Source organism: Mustela erminea, chromosome 14, assembly GCF_009829155.1.
Source record: "Mustela erminea isolate mMusErm1 chromosome 14, mMusErm1.Pri, whole genome shotgun sequence".
Lineage (NCBI taxonomy): Eukaryota > Metazoa > Chordata > Mammalia > Carnivora > Mustelidae > Mustela > Mustela erminea.
The window spans coordinates 12,745,320-12,768,998 of record NC_045627.1 but is presented as its reverse complement, the minus strand read 5'-3'; the positions used below and the strand labels follow the sequence as shown (position 1 = coordinate 12,768,998).

General features: G+C 37.6%; 1 protein-coding gene across 7 annotated transcripts in view; it reads left to right on the top strand.

Moving 5' to 3' along the window:
- RYR2 (ryanodine receptor 2) overlaps positions 1–23,679 on the top strand; it is a 756,727-nt gene that overhangs the window by 358,900 nt on the left and 374,148 nt on the right. For all 7 annotated transcript variants that reach the window (XM_032312097.1, XM_032312094.1, XM_032312091.1 and 4 more), the window contains 2 exons: positions 14,724–14,798; positions 21,954–22,110. In XM_032312097.1, the coding sequence (XP_032167988.1) occupies positions 14,724–14,798; positions 21,954–22,110 (232 nt within the window). The remainder of the gene's footprint in view (positions 1–14,723; positions 14,799–21,953; positions 22,111–23,679) is intronic.

Genomic DNA, 23,679 nt, shown 5'->3' with positions numbered 1-23,679 from the left:
TTTGTATGCCCTCAGTCACCACCTAGGAGGAAGCTCATAAAGCCATGTTCTGGGCTCCTGAGTGATCAAGGAGATAGGGTTATCCAGTGAGGGCTTCTCTTTCCTCCTCCTCTTCATGGCCTGTGTGTACCTGTGCAGCCTGGGTCTGGGAGCAGCATGGCTTTACTAGGCAGTTTGGATGAAGAGTAAGTTCATAGGAGAGAACTATTTTCTATTCTCTGCCTCTTGTCCCTTGAGACAGGTGCACTCTTCTCCCCAAACTTAAACTCCCTGCTGATTGCAGAGAACTCAGCTCTTTATTTCAGCATGTTCTCGTTAAGCAAACTGGCTTGGTCTTCAGCCACCCTCTCAAAGAAGCACTGGCCTGGAATGCACTGTTTTAAAAAGCACGGGCCTCAAAGTCCAAAGATTAAAAATATTCATAGGAATTGGAGCCATTGGATTTCAGTAAAAATGGGGGGAAACAAAAGGACCTGACCTGAAATGTTGGATGCTCTTAAAGTTGAGGACATTGAGAAAGAGTCAAAAGAATGAAAACATCAACATTAAAAAAGGAGGAATCCTCCAGTTATTTTCTCAATGCAATTAAAAAAGTTTTTTTAAGATTGATTTTTTTATTCGAGAGAGAATGAGAGGGAATGAGAGCCAAGCACCCACACACATGGGGAGACGACCGGGAACAGAGGGAGACTCCCCACTGCAGCCCCGATGCAGGGCTCAGTCCCAGGACCTTGAGATCCTGACCTGAGCCAAACCAAGAGGTAGAAGCCTAACCAACTGAGCACCCTAGGTGCCCCCTCAACAAAATTCAGTACCATTTTTTACTTGTCCATGTCTCGTTTATTTGCTTAATCTAGGTATATAAGCAATATCTTTCGGGGAGGGGGGGGAGAAGAGCTTCCTCTTCTTTTTAATTTCCGAATGCCGTTGTGGTTATATTCTGGTTGGCATGAAAAGCAAAAGCAGCAACATCTCTTTTGCTGTTTTTCTGCTCTAGTGCTATTTACATCGTTCTTTATAATAATGATTTGGAGTAGAAGGATCCTGTTTTTAATCTGTGATGATTCATTTACATTTATTTGGACGTGTCGTCCCCCAACCTACCTGTTTTCTCTTGTGCAGCAGTTTGAATAGAAATATCCTCACAGGCTCAGCCCCTGAGTGAATATATGTTTCGTTCAGGGCTGGGTAGGCCTCTACTTCTTGGTTTCGCTGTTGCTATGAAGACACTCCTCTGACAGTTTGCTTTCGCACCTGCCCGTGGCTCAGCTGCTCAGCCAAACACCCTCGTAGGCACAGGGAGGAGTGTTACAGAAGCACAAATTCTACTGTGACAAATGTGTCAACTCAAACACTTACAATTTCACTCCGAAATAACCTTTGAATCCTGGGTACTTTGCCATCACTTCAACTCCGTTCCTTTAATGCTTAGTGAGGAACTAGTATGCTGTAGGCATCTTGGTGTGTGCTCCGTGTAGTGAGTGGAGCCAGCCCCTGTCTTTTTTTTTTTTTTTCTTTTTTTAAGTTTGGTGGTAGTCTATTGCATAGCAAGAGATAACTTGAAATTTTTAAAAAAGGTTTTATTTATTGGAGAGAAAGAGTGATAGAGCATGAGCAGGGGGAGGGGCAGAGGGAGAAGCAGACTCCCCGCTGAGCAGATGGGGCCCAGGACCCCTGGATCATGACCCGAGCTAGAGGCAGACACCCAACCGGAGCCACTGACACACCCCCATAAACTGAATTTTTTTAAATTGCAAGGTGTTACGTGTATTTTTTGGCCTCAGGAACCTGGGAACTCTTTGAAGGCAGGACCACACTTCGGCATTTTTGGTATTATTAGTTGAATCTTGCAGCATGACTGATGCAAGCCTGGAGCGTGCAAGCAATATATTACCAAAAGCCCTAAAATAACAAAAGAAGTACAGAGAAATGCCTGAAATTTGCTAATCTATCCACAAAATTATTTATTTTCTGCATGTATTTCACCTGCAAATGCTTCCCTTCCAGCTCCTGGCCAGAATCAATGCGACAGAGGCCATTTCTTTAAATACTTCTGAAAAAGTAAATATACTTTTTTAAAAAACGTGTTGGTTTATGGGACACCTGGGTAGCACAACTGCTTGAGCATCTGACACTCAACTTCAACAGCCCCTGTGTTTAAGGAGCTTATATTCTAGTAAGATCTTGATATTATGTTCAAGAAGAAGCAAATGTTAATCTGAGAGTGGCCAATCTCAGTCTTTTTACAAATTAAATCTGAGACAACATCTTTTACCATTCTACCCTTTGAGGAAGATTAGCAAGGTGGGGATCTTTGTTGATCTTTGATTTTGAAGCAATAAGTTTATTAGCCTATATGAGTTAGTAAAATAAGCTTTTCTTTCCACTAATTGGTTTGAATCTGCTATTCACTATCAACTGTAAATAGAAATTGTCTGTGGGTTATTTTTCTGTGAACCTAATTATTTTCCTTATTATATTCATAGATGAAGCTTCAATATCTAGGGTCTGGTAACATATCAGCACAGCTGAACTTAATTTGGTTGGGACCATGTTGGTGGTAGGACTGTTTTTAACTGTCCCATACAAATAATGGCACTTGTCACAAATAATGGCACTTGTCACCAAGTAACATTTATTATCTTTATTGGTGGTCAGTCTCTTCTGTTGAACATCTATTCACTTTTCAGCCAGGACCACATTATTCATTCTTGTTAATCTTTAACACAGGGACACATATATGGGAATCTGCACACAAATGCTCATTCTTTCGTATTTGCAAAAGAAATAAGTAGAGAAAACAAGTCATGCACTTTACTGTAGGTTGTTTAAGGAGAACAGCGTTAAGGAGAGCGATACTTGCATTGGTGGCCAGTCTGGCTCACTCAGCAAGATCAGAGGTCTCCCACTTGTATTATTTTGGTGATTTCTGAAAGATTGTCATCTGCTTGTACTTCAGGGAGGGGAAGAAAAGATGTCTTACTAAATCTGCTCACCAACCTGAGTGATAGAAAACTGCTTTGGGGCCCATGAGTCCCACATCCTGGGCTCAGAGCCTTCTCTATTAGAAGCACCTTGACAAAACTCCACAGGAAGAATCTCTATTCTTGTAGCAGGAAGCTGAGCCTTGAAAAACAGTGGTTTTCAAAAAAAGAAGAGGGTGGTTGTGGGTATCTTTGACAACCTGATGTACATTACACATTCCTAGAAAATTCACATACTTGCCAACATGGAAAATTGTTTCTGTGGTGTTAATGTAGGACTTCTCACTGAATTTTCCATTATTTCTCCTCATTTAAGCGGTTAGTGGTACCTGTGTTTTTCACCCCCAAAGGGGAGGTTTCTGACTTTACAGAAAGTTTAAGTTTTGTGCAAGGTACTTATCTTCCTGACTATTACTCCCTAAAGACTATATTTGAGGAGGTTTTTCTATCTAGTGTCTTAGAAGGGATTGTCTCCGAAAGAAAAAGAAGAAAAGAAGGGACTTTTCAACTTAAAAGAATTTTGGGTGGAACAAATGGATGCCCATAGGCAAACACAAATAAACAAAACAAAACAAAAGTAAAAAAAAAAAAAAATCAAAAACCAAAAAACTGAGCTGAGCTTGGAGCCCAAAGCAGGGTGTGATCTCACAACCCTGAGATCATGACCTGAGTCGGAGCCAAGAGTTGGATGCCCAACCAGCTGAGCCACCCAGTTATCTATCTTGTGTGATAGATCACATATCTATCATGTGTGATAGAATATTCATCATTCCCCATATATTTTCTTATTCTCTCTTCTATATTATATTTCCCAATCTCTTAACCATCAGTGTTTTAGTCTGAATTCTTCTGACCTAATCTCCAGTTCACTAATTCTCTTTCCAGCTACTTCTAAGCTGATGTTGATCACCTTAAAGATAATTCTAAGGATAATTCTAAAAAGTGATTTTGATAATAATAGTAGATAGGTTATTTCAAAACATTGTACCCCTGAGAAAAACTAAAATAGGTAAACCATCCCCTAAAATCTGTTTGAAGATAATGGGGAGCAAAAAACCCCCCAAAAACAAAAAACAATAACAAAAACAAACAAACAGTGAAAATACATGGGGCCGATTTCCCAAAATACAAGGAGACCAGAGAATTGAGTTTAACATTTGGAGCAGCCTCTTCTCTCTAACGGGTTGCAGTGGATCGAGGAGCAGGGAAGTGGGCAGGGCTGTGGTAAGAATCAGAGTGGAAGTGGATCAAAGCTGGTACAGGACCCTCCAGAGGAAAGGCACTTTCTAAGAGCTTTCCCCTTGAAGCAATGGTGAACCAGAAATAGACCAGTCCTCACAAGTATTCAGACTTGGCCTTAAATAATACTAGTAGCTGTTTGGATTAAGATGATGTGAGATTGCTTGTGACCTTTGACCACTGTACCTGCCAGAAGCAAAAAAGTGTATCTTTTGGGAGAAAATAGGACCTAGAACTCAAATGATCTCTATAATTTTCTATATATGATGTGTGATAGTCAAGATTAAATGAGCTCTTCTGTTTCAACCCCAATTGGTATAGGAGAGTGAAATTCTGGCACTAACTACCCAGAGTTACCAGATTATACAAGTTAAGGACTTAAGTCTCTACAAAACTGCCCTTATCTCAGACTCTAGCTTCAAGTTGGGTGTGGGATTCTCAGACCATCTGTGCTTCTTACCAACTGTCTACAAATTTGGGTGTTCCCCAATCTCTTTAGATTCAGGAGATCAGGACAGTACTATAATTATGATTTCAGTTTTATTATAAAGCTTACAAATCAGACCAGTCAGATGAAGAGTTGTATTGGGTGAATTCCGGGAAGGAATGAATACGGAGCTTCTTTACCCTCTCCCTGTGGACCAGGATACATTAAATCGCTGTGTCCACCATTCACGGAACTCAGCTGGGCTTTGATTCTACAGTGTTTTTATTGGGGTTTTATTATGTAGGAATGATTGATTACATATTCTACTGCATGACTGAACTTAGTCTCAGCACTTGCCCCTCCCCGGAGGTCAGGCTGCATCAAACTTCCAACCTTTTAGTCATCACTGCTCTTTCTAGCATGGCCAACCCCCATGTTGAAGGTGTCTTGGGCTGACATGAATGAACTCATTAGCCGAAATTGAGTTGTGATTCAGGGGTTTCCTGAAAACCAAAGCCCCTGCTTTCATGTGGAAACTTGCGAGGTTTTAGAGTCTCGCTCCCAAGAAGCAGGGACATTGGTCAGCCAATTTGTTTGTTATACAACACAGGCATGTAAGATAGGAGTTGACCAAGGAGCAACAGCAAACACATGATAGAAACAAGGTCATGGGTACACAGATAATAGAATTACCACAAATATAATTTAAAATACTTATGCTTATTATGACCTAAGAGTTAAAAGATGAAGAAATTTAGTAAAGAATTGAAAGCTATAAAAAGGGATCTTGTAGGCATTCCTAAAATGAAACTGAAGATTAAAATAACTGATATTAGAAACTCAGTAAATTCAACATCAGCTTAAAAAAAAAAAAAAATTCAACATCAGCTTAGAAGTAGCTGAAAAGAGAATTAGTGAACTGGAGATTAGGTCAGAAGAATTCAGACTGAAACACTGCTGCTTAAGAGATTGGAAAATATAATATAGAAGAGAGAATAAGAAAATATATGGGGAATGATGAATGTTTTATCACACATGTAATTGGAGCTCCCAAATAAAAAGATGAAGAAGGGAGGGGAGCAGTGAGAGAAGGAGAGAGAGCAAAAACAAGAAAGCTTGCAAATACACCAGAACACAGGCAATGTTTAATACAACTGCTTAAGGATTCTGCACAACTGACTAGGTGTATTAAGATACAGATTTAAGGACTGAATCCTAAGATGGACAGAAAGGATACGTAAGACCATGAGAGTAAAACTACAAACACAAAACACAAAACGGAACACTTAATAACATAGCAAAAAAATATATAGTAAAACATAGCAAAAAAACCAAACGTTTAGTACCTTAAAAGTAACAATAGTAATATTTACATCTCACTTTGTCTAAGAAACAATTGGAGACATGAGATATAAACTTCAAAGTGCTTAAAGAAAATAACTGCCAGCCTGATGACCATTTTGTGTACTGAAATCATTTTTTTAAAAAATGATTTTATTTATTTGAGAGAGAGAGATCTAGAGATTGAGAGATCATGAGCAGGAATGGGAGGGATGGAGGGAGAAGCAGACTCCTTGTTGAATGGGGAGCCCAACATGGGGCTCAATCCCGGGACCTGGGATCATGACCTGAGTCAAAGGCAGACACCTAACTGACTGAGCCACCCGGGTTCTCTTTAAAATGGCAGTTTTCCAAAGACAAAGCTGAGGAATTTTATTACCAGCAGCCTTGTAGCAAATTGTGGAAATATTAGAGAGTGTTCTTCAAGTAGAAGAAAATGTTCTCAGATATAATTTTGGAGATAAAGGGGAGAAAAGAGCAGGAGGAAGGCAAAAATATGAGGTGAACTTGTAAATACTTGATTAAATAAAATGATAATGGCAGTTGTAAATCTTGGTTTTTAAACACTATAGAAAAATAAAAACTATGCAGAACAAAATTCATCTTAAGAGCAGCACATGAGTCAGGAGGAGAATAAGTTGAACTGAATGACAGTTCTGTGTTGCCTGAGAAGTGGTAAAATTAGAAATTACATCATATTTTAATAACCAAGCACACATAATCTTTATATCAATCAGTTAAAATATAGTAAAAGGATATAAAATATTAAAGAGGAAAGCAGAAAAATAATATGAAAAAATACTTAATTCAAAAGAAAGGGAAGTTTAGAAGGAGTAGGACAAATAGAGAGTAGAAGATTGACTTGAGCCCCCAAGATTCTTGCTTCCTAGTCTACAAGGTCTGTATAATTCCTTCTTTTTTGTGTGTGATGGGACTATGACTATGGTGGATTTTACTCCCACAATTAGGTAACATTATATAACAAAGTTGGAAAGTTTTTGCATATGTAATTAAGTTTTCCAGTCTGCTGACCTTGAGTTAATCAAAAGGAAGATTTTCCTTTGTAGGCCTGACATAATCAGGTGAGCCATTAATGGAAGAGACTGAGCCTGATGAATTTAGAGATTCAAAGTGTGAAAAAAAATTCTCCTGTGAACCTTGAAGTAGTAAGCTGCCATGTTGTGAGAGAGTCTATGGAGGGGCCCACGTGGCCAGGATCTGAGGGCAACCTTTGGTTGTTGAAAGAGGTCCCTGTCTGAGAGCTGACAAGAAAACAGGGACCATATGGCTGCAAACAACTGACTTCTGCCAGCCACCACTGAATTTAAGAGAATACTCTGGGCTCCAGGAAGAACACAGCCCCAAGCAACATTTTGAGATCCTGAGCAGGAAACCCAACTATGCCACGACCAGACTTCTAACCTACAGGTTATAGAATGATAAATGGGTATTGTTTCCAACTAATAAGTCAATGGTCAGTTGTTACGTAATAGAAAACGAATAATTCCTGGGTGATACCACTTAAGGAATGAGGATGGCAAAAAGGAAGAAACAAGTAGATATTGAAAATGCTCAGGGCACCTGGGTGGCTCAGTGGGTGGACGTCTGCCTTCAACTCAGGTCATGATCCTGGGGTCCTGGGATTGAACCCCGTGTTGGGCTTCCTGCTCAGCAGGGAGTCTGCTTTTCTCTTTCCCTCTGCCCCCCACCAACTTGTGCTCTCTCTTTTCCAAATAAATAAAATCTTAAAAAAGAAAAAAAAAAGTTGTCTGTATCCTGTTAGTTCTCTTTCTCTGAAGAACCCTGACTAATACAGTTATGAAAGACCCCAGACCTCAGATTTCATCTAGCTGATTCTGAGATTTAAATTACCAGTAATGTGGGCAGGATCTTTTAGACCAGGATTGCAAACTGTGGTGTGTAGGTCAAATCCAGCCCACTGCCTGTTTTTCTAAATAAAGTTTTATTGGAACATAGACATGCATATTTCTTCACATACTGTCCATTAATATGTTTTCAGAGTTAAGTAGTATGAAAAAATATATATGGCCCATTTAATCTAAAGTATTTACTAGACCTTTAGAGAAGAGTTTGCCAGGTCATGTTCTAGAACTCCTTTTCCTAGTGGCAGTGAAAGTCTTGGGGGGCCTGTCAGCCCCAACAGTCCTGGAGACATGGGGCAGTTCTCTGCTGGGAGCCGAAAGCACCCAGGGTGCCTTCAGAAGTAGGTCTTTGCGAGAGGGAGAAAGTGGCTAGGAAAAAAAAAAACACATATCCTTTTAATCTATGTGTATATTCTTTTCAGAATTTGAGTTTCCTCTAGTGTCCTGCAGTAGATGCCAAGAAAAGTCAAATTGATTTTTATGTGAATTTTCAGACCCCAAAGGTACAAAATGAAGAATCACTTTATTTGATGCATAGAACTAGCAGAAGCAAAAGGAGTTATGTAGATCATGGCTGTAAAGGAATGCTAGAACCACACGATTGTGCAGTAGAAGAACCTAGCAAGGAGGTCATGTAAATTATGGCTTTATTGCGGGGCACCTGGGTGGCTCAGTGGTTTAAGCCTCGGCCTTTGGCCCAGGTCATGATCTCAGGGTCCTGGAATCGAGCCCTGCATCAAGCTCTCTGCTCAGCAGGGAGCCTGCTTCCGCCCCTCTCTCTGCCTGCCTCTGTGCCTACTTGTGATCTCTATCAAAATAAATAAATAAATAAAATCTTTTAAAATTTTTCAAAAAAAACTATGGCTTTATTTCCTTCTTAGATTATCGTAAGCAATTTTATAATTTAGGACTTCCTTTGTCTTTGTTTGTAAACAAGTATACAGTACTACCTACCATCTGTTCAATTCAACACAAAGTTTTGGGTCTTTAACTCTGTATTTGGGAAGATTGAGCGCGTCACCATCCTCCTGCCCCTCTTCCTCCCCTTCCTGTTCCTTCTCCTCCTCCACACCCTCAGAGCCCCATTTGCTGTGTGAGGACTCTTTCGAGAGGTCTCCATGGGTTATAGCTTCCCTTTCTTCCTCACAGTAACCCTGTGACCATCAGCTTCATTTTATGTGTGTGAAAAAAAAAAAAATGAGGCCTGGAGGAATTCAGTTAATTCGCCCAAGTTCATATGACAAAGTGACATGTTCTGAAAGCTAGTCACAGTCAAGCGTGAGAGTGATTTGTCCACTTCCCAGTGCCTTGTCCTGGATGTGAGCTAAGCATTGTGAGGCCATCTAATGACGGCGCCCTGTGGCAACATTCATAAAGTGAAAAGAAGTAGTTTTCTCCAGGGTGAATCTTTCATTAATCATGTTTTATGATTCTGTGTGAAAGTCCACTAATGGGAGTTGTGTATCTTATAAAATTCTTATAATAAATACATACCAATAGATGCCAACTGTCATGCTCTGAAGAGCTCCTCATGACTGTGCTTTTATTACGATGCTAATCTTGTTTCTTCCGGACTCGGATTCTGAAGATGACCTATTCCGGCTGTCAGAATGCCTGCTTTCTACTGAAAAATAAGTGGTTCAACAATTGAGATTAGATCAAGATTGTATCTTATAAACCAAAAATACAGAAGTAGCTCACTACTTTTATTTCAGTGGACAACATTATAATACTTAGGAGAAGTGGAATTGATGATATAATAGGAAGAATTTGTACTTATTAAAAAGAATAACCTGAAAGGGCCTCTTCAGGCCATTTAATGTGACCAGCCTGAAATAGGAGCTCCTTAATGAAGCGTATTATATGGGGAGATAACGTGTTATGTAGGCATAACGTAGAGCCTGAAGCCTGGAATTTTTCTAAATATTGTTGAATAAGACACACACTGTTGGTTATTAGGTGTGTACTTAAAAAATTCATAGTCAGTGAAATTACAGTGACTTTGAGTTTTTCTGATTCATGAGGTGGGAAATTCTTTGAAAAAAAATTCTATCAATGATATCAATGGCCAGTTATCTTAACACATCATTTTCTTAGTAGTGGTAATGTCATTGTGGTTCATTGCAAAAGTAGTCTTGGAGTGAACAGAGAGCTGCATAGTACTGTTGTGTTTCATAACCTTGACATTCCCTTAAATTTTGACAACATTACTATGGTTTGCACTGAAATCTCTGGGATGCTGAGCTCCAAAAGAGTTGTTGCTCTGGGTCTGTTCGATTCCTTAGAGAATCTTTCTCTTTTCGTTTTCTTTTGACAAAAGCACTTGCTATGATGTTGATCATTTAGTTGTATGGGTTTAAATAGGGCCTCTAAAGCCATTTGGTAAATTTGGGGTTCTTTATAACCATTGTTTTCCTAGATTCCTTTTGGGTACTTTGGGCACATTGCAGGGAAAAGGGATGATCCCTTCAGAGAGCAGGTGTGTCTGTCCAGGGGGACCGATTTCTAAATAAGTTTAAATGCCCTTAGTGTCGTTTATGATGGACTGATTTTTATTGAATTTAGGATCTGGATATCAGGAGGCCAGTTTTCAGTCTGAAATCGCCTATACATAGTTGATTGGACAACCAGTGACATGCCATGTATTTATGGGGGGAGACTCTGTATAATAGGAAAGCTTTTCCCAGTTGACAACAAAGATGAGTAAGTTGTCAGATTTTCTACACCACCAGTGAAACATTTAAGAGAATAAAAAGAAATAATCTAATAATTCAAGGCAGGAAGTGCATTGAGGAGGCAAATATTGAGGAAGCCAACCAGATAAAGCTAAAAATATGTCAGGTAGGAAGGAGGATCCAATTTTCCTTTGACTTTATATTTGGGTTTTAAATACTAGTTTCCTCCTAAGTTAAAATATCATTAGATGTCTACATAAACAAAAAAATTCAAGAGCATTGTTAAATTCAGCTAATAAAGGAAAAGTAGTGGAAGAATAAAACATTTGAAGGGTAATTGAAAATAAAAGAAATATTACATAAATAATATGTAAACATTTTTCACGCTATTTGTTTCTTTGAGTCCATTTAATTCTCAAGCTTAGCTCCTACAGAACTTTTATTATGTAATTAGTATTACCAGTTTGGTGTTCATTATTCAGCAGTTTTCTCCATGTTCATATAGAGAATATGTCTGCGTGTCCACATACATATATGCCGTAGGTTTATTTATATTGTACATAAAATGTGTATCGTTTACAGTCTTGGACTTTACTTACCTTAATATGTCATAGAATCCCTTCTTTTTCTTTTCTGTGGTTTATTTCGTTCCCTGTCTATTCTCTTCAGACAACTCAAGTTTTGTTTTCATTACTTCTTTAATAATTAAGGGATTTCAGGCCTAAATTTTTCAAAGTTTACCTGTGAATCCTAGATTTGTTATGAAATGTTCTTGTCCTCATTACTTTTAGATATGGTATGGTTTCTGTTTCCTCTTTGACCCATGAATTATTTACAAGAGTTTCTGAGTTTTCCAAATTCTTAAATTATAAAACCCTTTTTAGTATTTATTTCCAGGTGTTATTGGTTATAATTAGAAAATATGAGTAAATAGCTTTAGGTTTAAAAGTATCTGATGAAATTTTCTTTGTGGCCCCATACAAGATCTTTATGAAAGGTCTGATTGTTTAAAAAATCTATGTATCTATCTATGTTCGTATACATACACATATACCTCTATATTTTGTTATTTGTTTTTAAGTATATACCCAGAGATTCTAATTTACTTTGTCTAGGAATTGTCTGTTCATTGGAGTTTTCAAAGCTTTCCAGGCGATTCTAATATACAACGATATCTTAAGAATCAATGTCCTAATAAAATAACATTCTAGTCCAGTGGTTCTTAGAATTTGGACTGGTTGCACCAAGGCCACTTGGGAACTTATTAGGAATATAGATTCTTAGACTTACTCTAGATCTATTGAATTAAGAACTTGGGGGCAGGGGTATCCAGCAATATATATATATTTTTTTCTGTGTCTTTTTTTTAAATTTTTTATTTATTATTATTTTTTCTTATAAACATATAATGTGTTTTTATCCCCAGGGGTACAGGTCTGTGAATCACCAGGTTTACACACTTTACAGCATTCACCATAGCACATACCCTCCCCAGTGTCCGTAACCCCACCCCCCTCTCCCGAACCCCCTCCCCACCCAACCCTCAGTTTGTTTTGTGAGATTAAGAGTCACTTATGGTTTGTCTCCCTCCCAATCCTATCTTGTTTCATTTATTCTTCTCCTACCCCCCTAACCCCCCATGTTGCATCTCTACTTCTTCATATCAGAGAGATCGTGTGATAGTTGTCTTTCTCCGATTGACTTATTTCACTAAGCATGATACTCTCTAGTTCCATCCACATCATCGCAAATGGCAAGATTTCATTTCTTTTGATGGCTGCATAGTATTCCATTATATATATATATATATATATATATATATATATATATATATATATATATATATACATACCACATCTTCTTTATCCATTCATCTGTTGATGAACATCTAGGTTCCTTCCATAGTTTGGCTATTATAGACATTGCTACTATATACATTTGGGTGCACGTGCCCCTTCAGATCACTGCGTTTGTATCTTTAGGGTAAATACCCAGTAGTGCAATTGCTGGGTCATAGGGTAGTTCTATTTTCAACATTTTGAGGAACCTCCATGCTGTTTTCCAGAGTGGCTGTACCAGCTTGCATTCCCACAAATAGCTACTGGATTACGAAGCAATACATATTTTTAAAAACCTGTAAGATAATTCTGATACTCACTAAAGACTGAAAGCCACTAATCTATATCAGTGGCTCAACAGTAGGGTTGGTTTTCTCCCCAGGAAGACATTTGGTAATATCTGGGAACAGTTCTTATTATCACAACTAGGGGGTGGTGGTGGAGGAGACAGCTACTGCTGGCATTTGGTTGGTAGGGCCCAGGGATCAGGGCACTGGACAGTCACCCAGAGCCAAGAATAATCTGACCCAAAATATCCATAGTGCTGCTTTAGAAATTGATCTGAACTGTGATTTCTCAACATGACTTTCTCATGACCACCATTTGGAGAGCTTTTAAAAAAAATTCCGACCTCAGATGTAGCTTAATTGGCCATCTTGTGAGTGCATGCATCGTGAGGGCATGACATCACATTCTAAAAATCTATCCACGTAATTACATCTGCGGACGTGACTGAAAACCACCACTATGGCATTGTTCGTTGGTACACATATATCTCTTACAATGGATGGATCACAGAGATTCTGAACCTACTGATCAATTTTAATATAAAAAAATGGAGAAGTGTCATTATTACCTTTGGATGTGACATAGCAAGGAGTGTAAAAGACTAGTTCTAGAAGTCTAACTAAGATGTTAGAGGTACATTCTAAAAATGACTGTGAGGATGTCATAGCAAAATCCAGAATGTGGAAACTCCAAGACCAATGATACAGATTTTTATCAAGAAATAATGCCAACAAGGAAAAAGAACCAGAGAACTTAAGAGAAATTTAAGCTACTTAGCAAATTTGTGTATCTTGTTTGGATCTTGATTTGAAAAAGAAACAGGAAAACAAAACATTTTTGAAAAAATGGAAAATTTGAATGTAAAACATGCTATCTCACATGATATTTTGTTTATCTTTGAAAAATTCCATAAGAAAAACAATGAGAAGGAATCTCTAAGCATGTGAGAGGAAAAGCAGGTGAGCGAGCATGGTGCTCGAAAAACTGTCCGGACAATAGGTGTTTCCACAGTGTAAAACAAAAACAAAAGCCAACAACAGTCCATTGAATTTGGAACATGAATGTCATTTGATGGCATTAGCAAATATGGTTCATTGGAGAAGTGGGTCTGAAAGCAAGACTGGACTGCACGGAGAAGTGAGAGGGTGATCATGAGGCACATAAAGAGGGTGAGCAGGAAAGGAGCATATGGTCAAGTGTGTAATTATGTTTGAGTTAGGATAAGGTTATGCGTGTCTGAATGATGAAGGAGATCCAGTAGAGGCAGAGACAGTGAGTCTCAGGGAGGAAACACGGAGTATGCACAAGCATTGGTTTTCCTAAAACCATCTCAGTGGGTTGGCATAGCGTTGAAGTTGGATAATCTGTATAAATTACTTAGCATTACTTCTACCATATTAACAAATTATCATAATGAGAGCTTTGGAATTTGTGTTGGTGTGATGCTCATTCAAAGTTATTTCTCTTCTTGTGTACCTTTTCTTGGTTCATGTTTATATTTTTGGTGGTCCTTATACTTTCCTGCCATCATTTTGCAGATTGTTATAATAAGGCACTAAAATTAATATGTTCTTATATTTCTTCAGTGTTCATATATCTAGAACAGAATTTAGAACCACAAATAATTATATGTGTACGTTGAAGTAATAAGGTATTAAACTATATGTAAACTCATAGCTGAGTACTTCAATGGACCTCATCTAAATAAGTCCAGTGAATGTATTTAGTGGGAGAGAGGGAGGGAGGGAGAGGCAGACAGGGAAAGAGGTGGGCAGCGGGGAGGCAGAGGGAATGAATGGAAGTGGAGGGAGAAAATGATGAGAGAATACATTTAAATTAAGAGTTTATTCAGGACAAACTTACATTGATCACTGTTACTGTTATTTCTGTTATTTTGATTTCCAGTTATACTGTCACATGCCAGAAAGTATAACTTTATCTAAAGGCTTTCCATTTGCTTTTCTCTTGTAATCGGCTTGAGAAAATAGAGTCCAAGAATGACACGTGTTAAAATCGGGCTTATTTTTTTTCTTTTTTTTTTAAACCAGAACTGTTCACTATGAAGGTGGTGCTGTATCCGTTCATGCACGTTCCCTGTGGAGACTAGAGACACTAAGAGTTGCGTAAGTAGAATTTGTGAATAGAGCTGAGTGCTTCGAGTGTACAAAATACTTGCAGTGCTGTGGACTTGAGCTTTTATGCGAAAGCTCATGCAAACAACTATAGCAAACAGGCAAATGGAACAAGCAAATGAGAAACTGCTGGAGAGTTTCTCTCCTCTTGCCCTTCTTCCTACATTTATTTTGCTTTCTTTAGCCTTAATTCACCAGGTGGTATGCAGTAATTCTATAATTCTATATGATCTGCTCTTGTCTTTAGCCTGATTTGTTTGGGTAATGCCCTCTCCTCACCGTCTGTGCATCTCCTAGCAGAAAGTGCTTCTAGGACAGAGTGATATAAGGTTTGGAAACAGGACAAATGGCTTGCAAGCCTGTTTTACATTTCAGGTCTGACATTGTCTGGGTTTAACAGTCTAAAGGGCCATGTAAACAGGAAAGTTGAACATGAACAAGACTACAAGGGTTGTTACTGGCAGTCACTATCCTTATTTACAAATCCCTTGATCGCTGAGTAAGAAATCTGGATTGCAATACAAAGTCACGGTGTATTCGTTCATTATACAAACAAACACATATATATTCATATTCTTTTTTTTTTCCTTTTTGGTGGCTTCAAAATTTTGTTCAGAGGTTGAGTTTTAGTTTCTGTAGATGAATGCAATGTTGATCATACTGGTGTCATTGTGAATTATTTTCATTAGAATTAAAATATTAGATTTTTTTGTTGTTGATTGGAAGGTTCATTCCTTTGCCTACAGAGCAAGTTTTTAGTGTATTTGTTCCCAATTACATTACACTTTTAGGAAATTAATGATTTAAAGTTATAGTTTCCAGGAATGGCTATAGGGAACTATCTTAGTATAGCATAGTTACCTTTGTAAGGCCTATTATTTTGAGATTAATGCTTATCTAATGATGATTAAAGTAGTTTAGTTATTTTTGCTTATATATCCCATACATTAGTTTTGAAACAATTTGAAAGGTGCATCCTTGAACATTGTAAGGTTTGACATTTACACTTTTCATTATAGTTTTTTTTTTATTATCAGTTTAAATAGATGCATAGAATATAATTCATGGGGTATTATTGGAAGTTATTTTTTTTAAAGATTTTATTTATTTATTTGAGAGAGAGGAGAGCATGAGAGGGGAGAAGGTCAGAGGGAGAATTAGACTCCCCATGGAGCTGGGAGCCCGATGGGGACTCGATTCCCAATCCCAGGAATCCAGGATCATGACCTGAGTGGAAGGCAGTCGCTTAACCAACTGAGCCACCCAGGTGCCCCGGAAGTGATATTTTAAAATGAAATAGCATACCACTCTTTTAAAATATCTCATTAACTCTAAATACTGCTATGATTTAATACCCATCTTTATTTATTTAAAAATACTTGAACATAGTCTACCTTAACAGTAGAAATTATATACTCTTTAATTTTCATGGTATTTGTTATTCTCCCATGACAGTTCTTTATTTCAAATCATTTTTTTTATGATTGAAAGACTGTTTTTGCTCACTCTAGAATACACCTAAGCAACAAAAATATGTATGTAAATATTTTTACATTTCTGGTGATAGTAAGTCTGTAACTTTAAAAAGTTCTTCTATTTTAACCCCATTAATTGTTAATTAGCTGATAATAAATTCTTCCATCTAAATACATAGCTGATGAAATTACCTAAGTATTAAAATTTTTGGTAAACATTGAACTTGAAAGAAAAATTTTACTGGAAATGCATCTCTGAAGGTGGAAAAAGAAGTGGTGGCCTCATAAAAAGAACTAAGGGGAACTCAGAGCTTTTGTGTGCTTCATAAATGATTCAGAGAATTGAGGGAAAGGGATTTTAAAGACATACAGGTATTTCCTTTACCTTGTGTGTTATAAAAATGACAGCTTAAATAGAGAAATAGTTAAAGCGAAGCTGAGATAGATGTTGCCACCATTGGAAAACAGACTCCCAATGTGTTTTCAAATTTATAAATATCCCTCCCCTTCGTGATTATGTGCTTAAAAGAAATGGGTTTGGTTTTTTATTTGTTTGTTTGTTTGTTTTGAGCAAAGGAGGCCCTAAATACGTCTCACTTTGTAGATTAAAAAACCTGGGGCACCTGGGTGGCTCAGTGGGTTGAGCCTCTACCTTCAGCTCAGGTCATGATCTCAGGGTCCTGGGATCGAGTCCCGCATCAGGCTCTCTGTTCAGCGGAGAGACTGCTTTCTCCTCTCTCTCTGCCTGCCTCTGTGATCTCTGTCTGTCAAATAAATAAATAAAATCTCAAACAAAACAAAACAAAACCAGAAGGATGCAAACTCCTGAAAACCAGGCAGGGCTTCCTTTTTGTTGTCAACGTTGTTTTTGATGAACTGTAATTACATAAATCGAGGTCTTCTGCGTATCCTTCCAAGATGCGATCTGGATACTTTTTCTCTACTGTTGCCTATTGTTTGAAGTTTGAAATGGCCACGGTGGGGTCTGTTTTCACTTGAATGGTCGGGGGGGCGGTACTGAGAATATAGAAAGAAGCTGATCTCCAGGTCAGTCAGAGGTGAAAGGGGGCACGTCTCCTGATTGCCTCAGAATCCAAATGACAGCAGGGGACTTAGAGCAGCTTGCAAAGCAGGTAGTTTTTCAACAGAGGAAAGAGAGATGCTTCTGTTGGACTCCGTGGCCCTTGATTTGCACCATTTGATCTTCCTGTCTGTGCTAGAAAAGCAGAAGGTTCACTTGTAATGAATGTAATTATGTTAAGTGTTTTTTCAGGTTCAGGTTCTGTTGAATTTTTGAACTACCTTGACTTCATTGTAAATGTACACATTAGACTACATTGACTTTACACAGCTTCTTACATGCATTGGCCATGTAAATACTCATGTTTTTCTTTTTACTTAGAAGATGATAGTCAAACATTCTGCTTATGTTTATAACAGAATTTTATACCCGAAGGTCAATATTTATACTATAATATTTGGGATATTCATTTTTTTTTCCTCCAACCAGGTCTCAAATTATATATTTGATATAGTTTATGCAGCCTAGTAATTATGTATTTTATATCAAATACTTCTATAAATAAAATTAATACTGTCAAAAATTTTGCAGTATCATGAACATTTTAATAAGGTATTTTTTTTAACTTTGGGAGTTAAATATAATAGAAAACACATTCCAGTATTGTAAAGCTATTAGAACATTGTAAGTAAAATACATGTTGGTTTCTGTAGTAGGAATGATAATTGCTATTAAAAATATGCATTATGTATGCTTCAAGTTCTGCTTTCTTATATGTTACAAAGAACCCACAAAATCAAAGGTGGATGTATCATGACAACTGACCAAATTACTTCCTGATCCCTTGAGGTCATTTCAAGTGAATATAGATAATACATAGGGAATAGTTTTCTGTTGTGTTACCATATTCTATTTCTGTGTTACTGTTACTGTTTTCAGCTTTGACTAAATATGTGCGGCCTTCTGATGCTCCTAGGCTTGTCCTCTTTTCTTCTGGGCCATGAGCATTGGATGTCAGCTAATGTGAATGGCTATACACTAAAGAAAATGTACTTAGACTTTTCAGTGTTTTGCTAATAATTGGCCAGATTCTCTTGGTGATTTGATTGGTGTGCTTGTAAATATGCACCCTATTAAGTAGATTTGTACATCATATGCTGAATACCCTCTAGAAAATCTGGTACAAAGTATTGCTTGGTCCACATTTGGAACTATTTTGAAAATGAAGTTGTTTTTTATGATGATTAAGATGAGTCATTACTTAGAAAAAAAACATTTAGATGGTTCTTCAAATAATGAATGTGAATATTAAAAATAATTGTGTTTTTCATAGCATCTGCAAAGAATACACTTATTTTATAAGAGGGGAATAAACAAAGCTTTTTCCTTTACCAGACTAGAAATGATTTAATATTCTCTTGCTGGTAAGCAAATTTTAATTTTATTTTTAACAATACTGTGTTATTAGTAGGGTTTATTGGCACACAGTTATTACTTTAGTTGGGGGACTTGTCCAAATTAATTGCCTCTATAAACATATCCATGTAATAAAGATCTTATTACAGTATCACTTTGTTTTCCCTGCTAATATTCAAAGTGAAAAATCCAAGTTAGGAAATCAGCATAAAATGACTTACAGTTTACTAAAATTGGTGAATTTGAAAATAGTGTTCTCAATTTGTAGACTACAAAAGGCCCTATATTTTTTGATGACCTTTTTAATCATCTTATATTAAAACAAGCTTACAAATTAATAAAATCATGTTAAAATTCTCCATACTTTCATTTTTTTGTCTATTTGATTCTTTACATAGTGATAAATGCTTCCACTGTAATTGTTTTTATATTTAATTATCTTTTTCTTTTGTCTCATTTTCTCTTTTCCATTGCCCTGTGAAGCTTCATGACATGCCTTCTTTTTAGAGTATGTTTTTTCTCTTTATAAAACACCTGCATGTATCCTTTTTATGCTTTTTACCTTAAATTCTAATTTGTTTAATATCAGCTTTACCATCACTATTTCCTTTTGAATTTATATGCCTGATAAATTTTTTTTATTCATTCATTTTTAGCTCTTGAAAAACTTACTTGATTTTCAGCATAATTCTTATCAGTGTTAAGAGGCCATCCTTGTTTTGCGCATAACTGATCTAACTGAAAGGTGTGGATATCAGAGCCATGTTTCAGTACCATAGTGCATACAAGGTTCATACACATGTGACTTTCAGCTTACACAGCACTGCACAAAACAAGGATGATCTGTATCTTGATTTTTCTGTTCTCCCCTATCTGGAAGTCATTTTAAAAAGCAGATTTTAATGTCAATACTGCCTAGAGCCATCTATACTTTTATGCTATTCCGATCAAAATTCCACCGGTATTCTTCAAAGAGCTGGAGCAAATAATCCAAAAATTTGTATGGAATCAGAAGAGACCCCGAATCGCTAAGGAAATGTTGAAAAACAAAAATAAAATGGGGGGCATCACGTTACCTGATTTCAAGCTTTACTACAAAGCTGTGATCACCAAGACAGCATGGTACTGGCATAAAAACAGACACATAGACCAGTGGAACAGAGTAGAGAGCCCAGATATGGACCCTTAACTCTATGGGCAAATAATCTTCGACAAAACAGGAAAAAATATACAGTGGAAAAAAGACAGTCTCTTCAATAAATGGTGCTGGGAAAACTGGGCAGCTATATGTAGAAGAATGAAACTGGACCATTCTCTTACACCGTACACAAAGATAAGCTCAAAATGGATAAAAGACCTCAACGTGAGACAGGAATCCATCAGAATCCTAGAGGTGAACATAGTCAGTAATCTCTTCGATATCAGCCACAGCAACTTCTTTCAAGATATGTCTCCAAAGACAAAGGAAACAAAAGCGAAAATGAACTTTTGGGACTTCATCAAAATCAAAAGCTTCTGCACAGCAAAGGAAACAGTCAAGAAAACAAAGAGGCAGCCCACGGAATGGGAGAAGATATTTGCAAATGACAGTACAGACAAAAGGTTGATATCCAGGATCTATCAAGAACTCCTCAAACTCAACACACACAAAACAGACAATCATATGAAAAAATGGGCAGAAGATATGAACAGACACTTCTCCAATGAAGACATACAAATGGCTATCAGACATGAAAAAATGTTCATCATCACTAGCCATTAGGGAGATTCAAATTAAAACCACATTGAGATACCACCTTACACCAGTTAGAATGGCCAAAATTAGCAAGACAGGAAACAACATGTGTTGGAGAGGATGTGGAGAAAGGGGAACCCTCTTCCACTGTTGGTGGGAATGCAAGTTGGTGCATCCTCTTTGGAGAACAGTGTGGAGATTCCTCAAGAAATTAAAAATAGAACTTCCCTATGACCCTGCAATTGCACTACTGGGTATTTACCCCAAAGATACAGATGTAGTGGAAAAAAAGGGCCAGGTGTACCCCAATGTTTATAGCAGCAATAGCCACGGTTGCCAAACTGTGGAAAGAGCCAAGATGCTCTTCAACAGACGAATGGATAAGGAAGATGTGGTTCATATACACTATGGAGTATTATGCCTCCATCAGAAAAGACGAATACCCAACTTTTGTAGCAACATGGATGGGACTGGAAGAGATCATGCTGAGTGAAATGAGTCAAGCAGAGAGAGTCAATTATCATATGGTTTCACTTATTTGTGGAGCATAGCAAATAGCATGGAGGACATGGGGAGATAGAGAGGAGAAGGGAGTTGGGGGAAATTGGAAGGGGAGGTGAACCATGAGAGACTATGGACTCTGAAAAACAATCTGAGGAGTTTGAAGGGGCGGGGGGTGGGAAGTCGGGGTACCAAGTGGTGGGTATTATAGAAGGCACGGATTGCATAGAGCACTGAGTGTGGTACAAAAACAATGAATACTGTTATGCTTAAAATAAATTAAAAAAAACTTTTTAAACAGATTTTAATGATCATGACTTAGCTTTTTATCTTTTTCCTGCAACCATAATTTGTATGTTGTTTTTTGCATTTTATTTTTTTCCTTTTTTTCTTTCTTGACCGTTTTAGAATTCTCATTTTCTTGGTTTGTCCTTTTTGTTGATGAGTTTTGAATGATATAATTGTTCCACATTATTAAATTTCAATTCACAGGAATAGGTTTCAAGTAAATGTATACTTTAATTTATATATATGAGTTCCAATCAATCATAATTAGGCATTGACGGAATTACCACTGTTTTTCAAGGCTGCAAATTCGACAGAAGTTTTTAACTAGTAAATTCTAAAGTTTTCTTTAAACTTATACTTTCCATATCTGTGACTAGTGATTAGACGTTAACTTGGACCACAAGTCCTTAGTCATCTTTGCATGGGGCAGTAAATAGTATGGGTGACATTATATTTAAAATCCAGGACTTTGAGTTAAATTTTGCTTCAATTTACTATTATCTGTGTAAGACTATTACTTAGTCATTCTGGATAACCAGTTTGTTGTTTGTGGAGTGAAATTCATACCACCAACATCACAAGGTATTTGAGAACTTTAAATCAGACAGTCTATGATAAGCAAAGTTCCTTGTCTCAACACATACTTCTTAATTGCTTTTTCTCCTATGATTGTGGATGCTATTGGATCAGGTCTTAACTGTGTTTGTTAGGTGGAGTGGAAGCCACATAAGATGGGGACAGCCTTTCCGACTACGCCATGTCACAACAGGAAAATACTTGAGTCTCATGGAAGACAAAAGCCTTCTGCTCATGGACAAAGAAAAGGCTGATGTAAAATCAACGGCATTTACCTTCCGATCTTCCAAGGTAAGACAGAAAATATAATTTTGGATTACCTGTAATTATGTCCCCACCACATTTCTTTTGATGTTAGAAATGGAAAGACAAAGGATGTGACTATCATTTCTCTTGGCATTTTTTGACATGTATTTCTAAATTTCCGGTTTCTCTTCCATCCATTCCTTTAAAACTCATTTCCTAAACCACTAAAACCTGCCCAGGTATCTCACCTGCTTTATAGTTCTTTGGTTGCTTACGTATAAGACATTCATCTAGCTCGTTTCTGTTTACTTAGGCTTTGACAAGTGCACTTAGCACAAACTTCATGCGGTTGTCCTTTCAGGATATGTTGGTAAAGCATGTCGGAACCTCAGAGGCCCATTTACATATGTCCTCTTACTTGCAGACCTTTCTTCCTGGGTCTTTTGAATCATTTGTAGGGGAAGAAGCCTCTAAGAAAAACTCTTTAGATCTCTAGTAAGAATTCCTCTGAACCAGATGATGAATAGAATAGGAAAAAACACAGGCATGAAAGTCAAGTTGGAATGCTGGTGCTCCAGCCCAGCTCGTCCCCTCAGGACCTCTTGCGTGGTGCCCAGCCTTCCAACCCCACGATGCAATACCAACCCCACTCAGACTTCAGCAAACTAACAAACGTCTCGAACAGTGAGGTGTCTCTGGAGTAGTCGAAAATCACATGTTGAGTTGACAAATGCCAAGCATCTATTGTATTAATTTTGGTCATAATTATATACTTGTGTCCTTAATCTCATGAGGAATGTGAACTTGAGCAGAATGGTAGGAATGAAGCTGGATTACTGATTAGATTTGTCACAGAGCTGCAAAAGCTGATGTCCCTGTTGTAGCTAAAGGAAGCTTGGATGAGTCCAGAAGTAACTGTGAGAAGACAGTAGCCTGACTACACATCCCTAGTGCCTTTCTGTTAGTTCTCCTGCTTTGCAGTATGCAGAGTGATGGTAGATGGTCCACACTCTTGAGTTCCCCAGAGATCTCTGGGAGAGATGGCAGTATAGATCCCTATTCTGTATGGTGGGAGTAGAGAGCTGGAGCTCAGACAGGGCTCACATGGTTCTGTTTCTTGTGTGGACCCATAGAGAGCTCTGAATGCTGTATTTCATGGACGTCTGGTGGCCTGTTGCTCTTCGTCTCTGTGGATGGAAAGCACAATTGGTCTTACTGTGAATGAGCTTAGTGCTGAGGGTTTTTTCCTCAAGCCTAACTAAGCACAAGGGTGGGAGTTTGTAAGTTTATCCATTATCCATTATCCATTACCTCAGTCCAAAAAGGGAAACAAACATTCAGCTCAGCAAAGAGGAATTAGTTATCTGATGGTAGAAGCCCTTTTTAAGTAAAAAACAAAAAACAAAACAAAACAAAAAGATGGTACCGATTAAAGTGACACAGAGCTTTAAGGCAGAAAATTAGAAAAACTAAAGGAAATGCATGGCCTCCTAAGGGCAAAATATAATTCAGCAAAACAAAATCCCAGAGAAGAAGAACCTGAACAGGCATATGATAATGAAAAATGTTGGAAAAGTTTTTCAAGCTGTAGCATTTACAGGGGCAAAGTCTAGC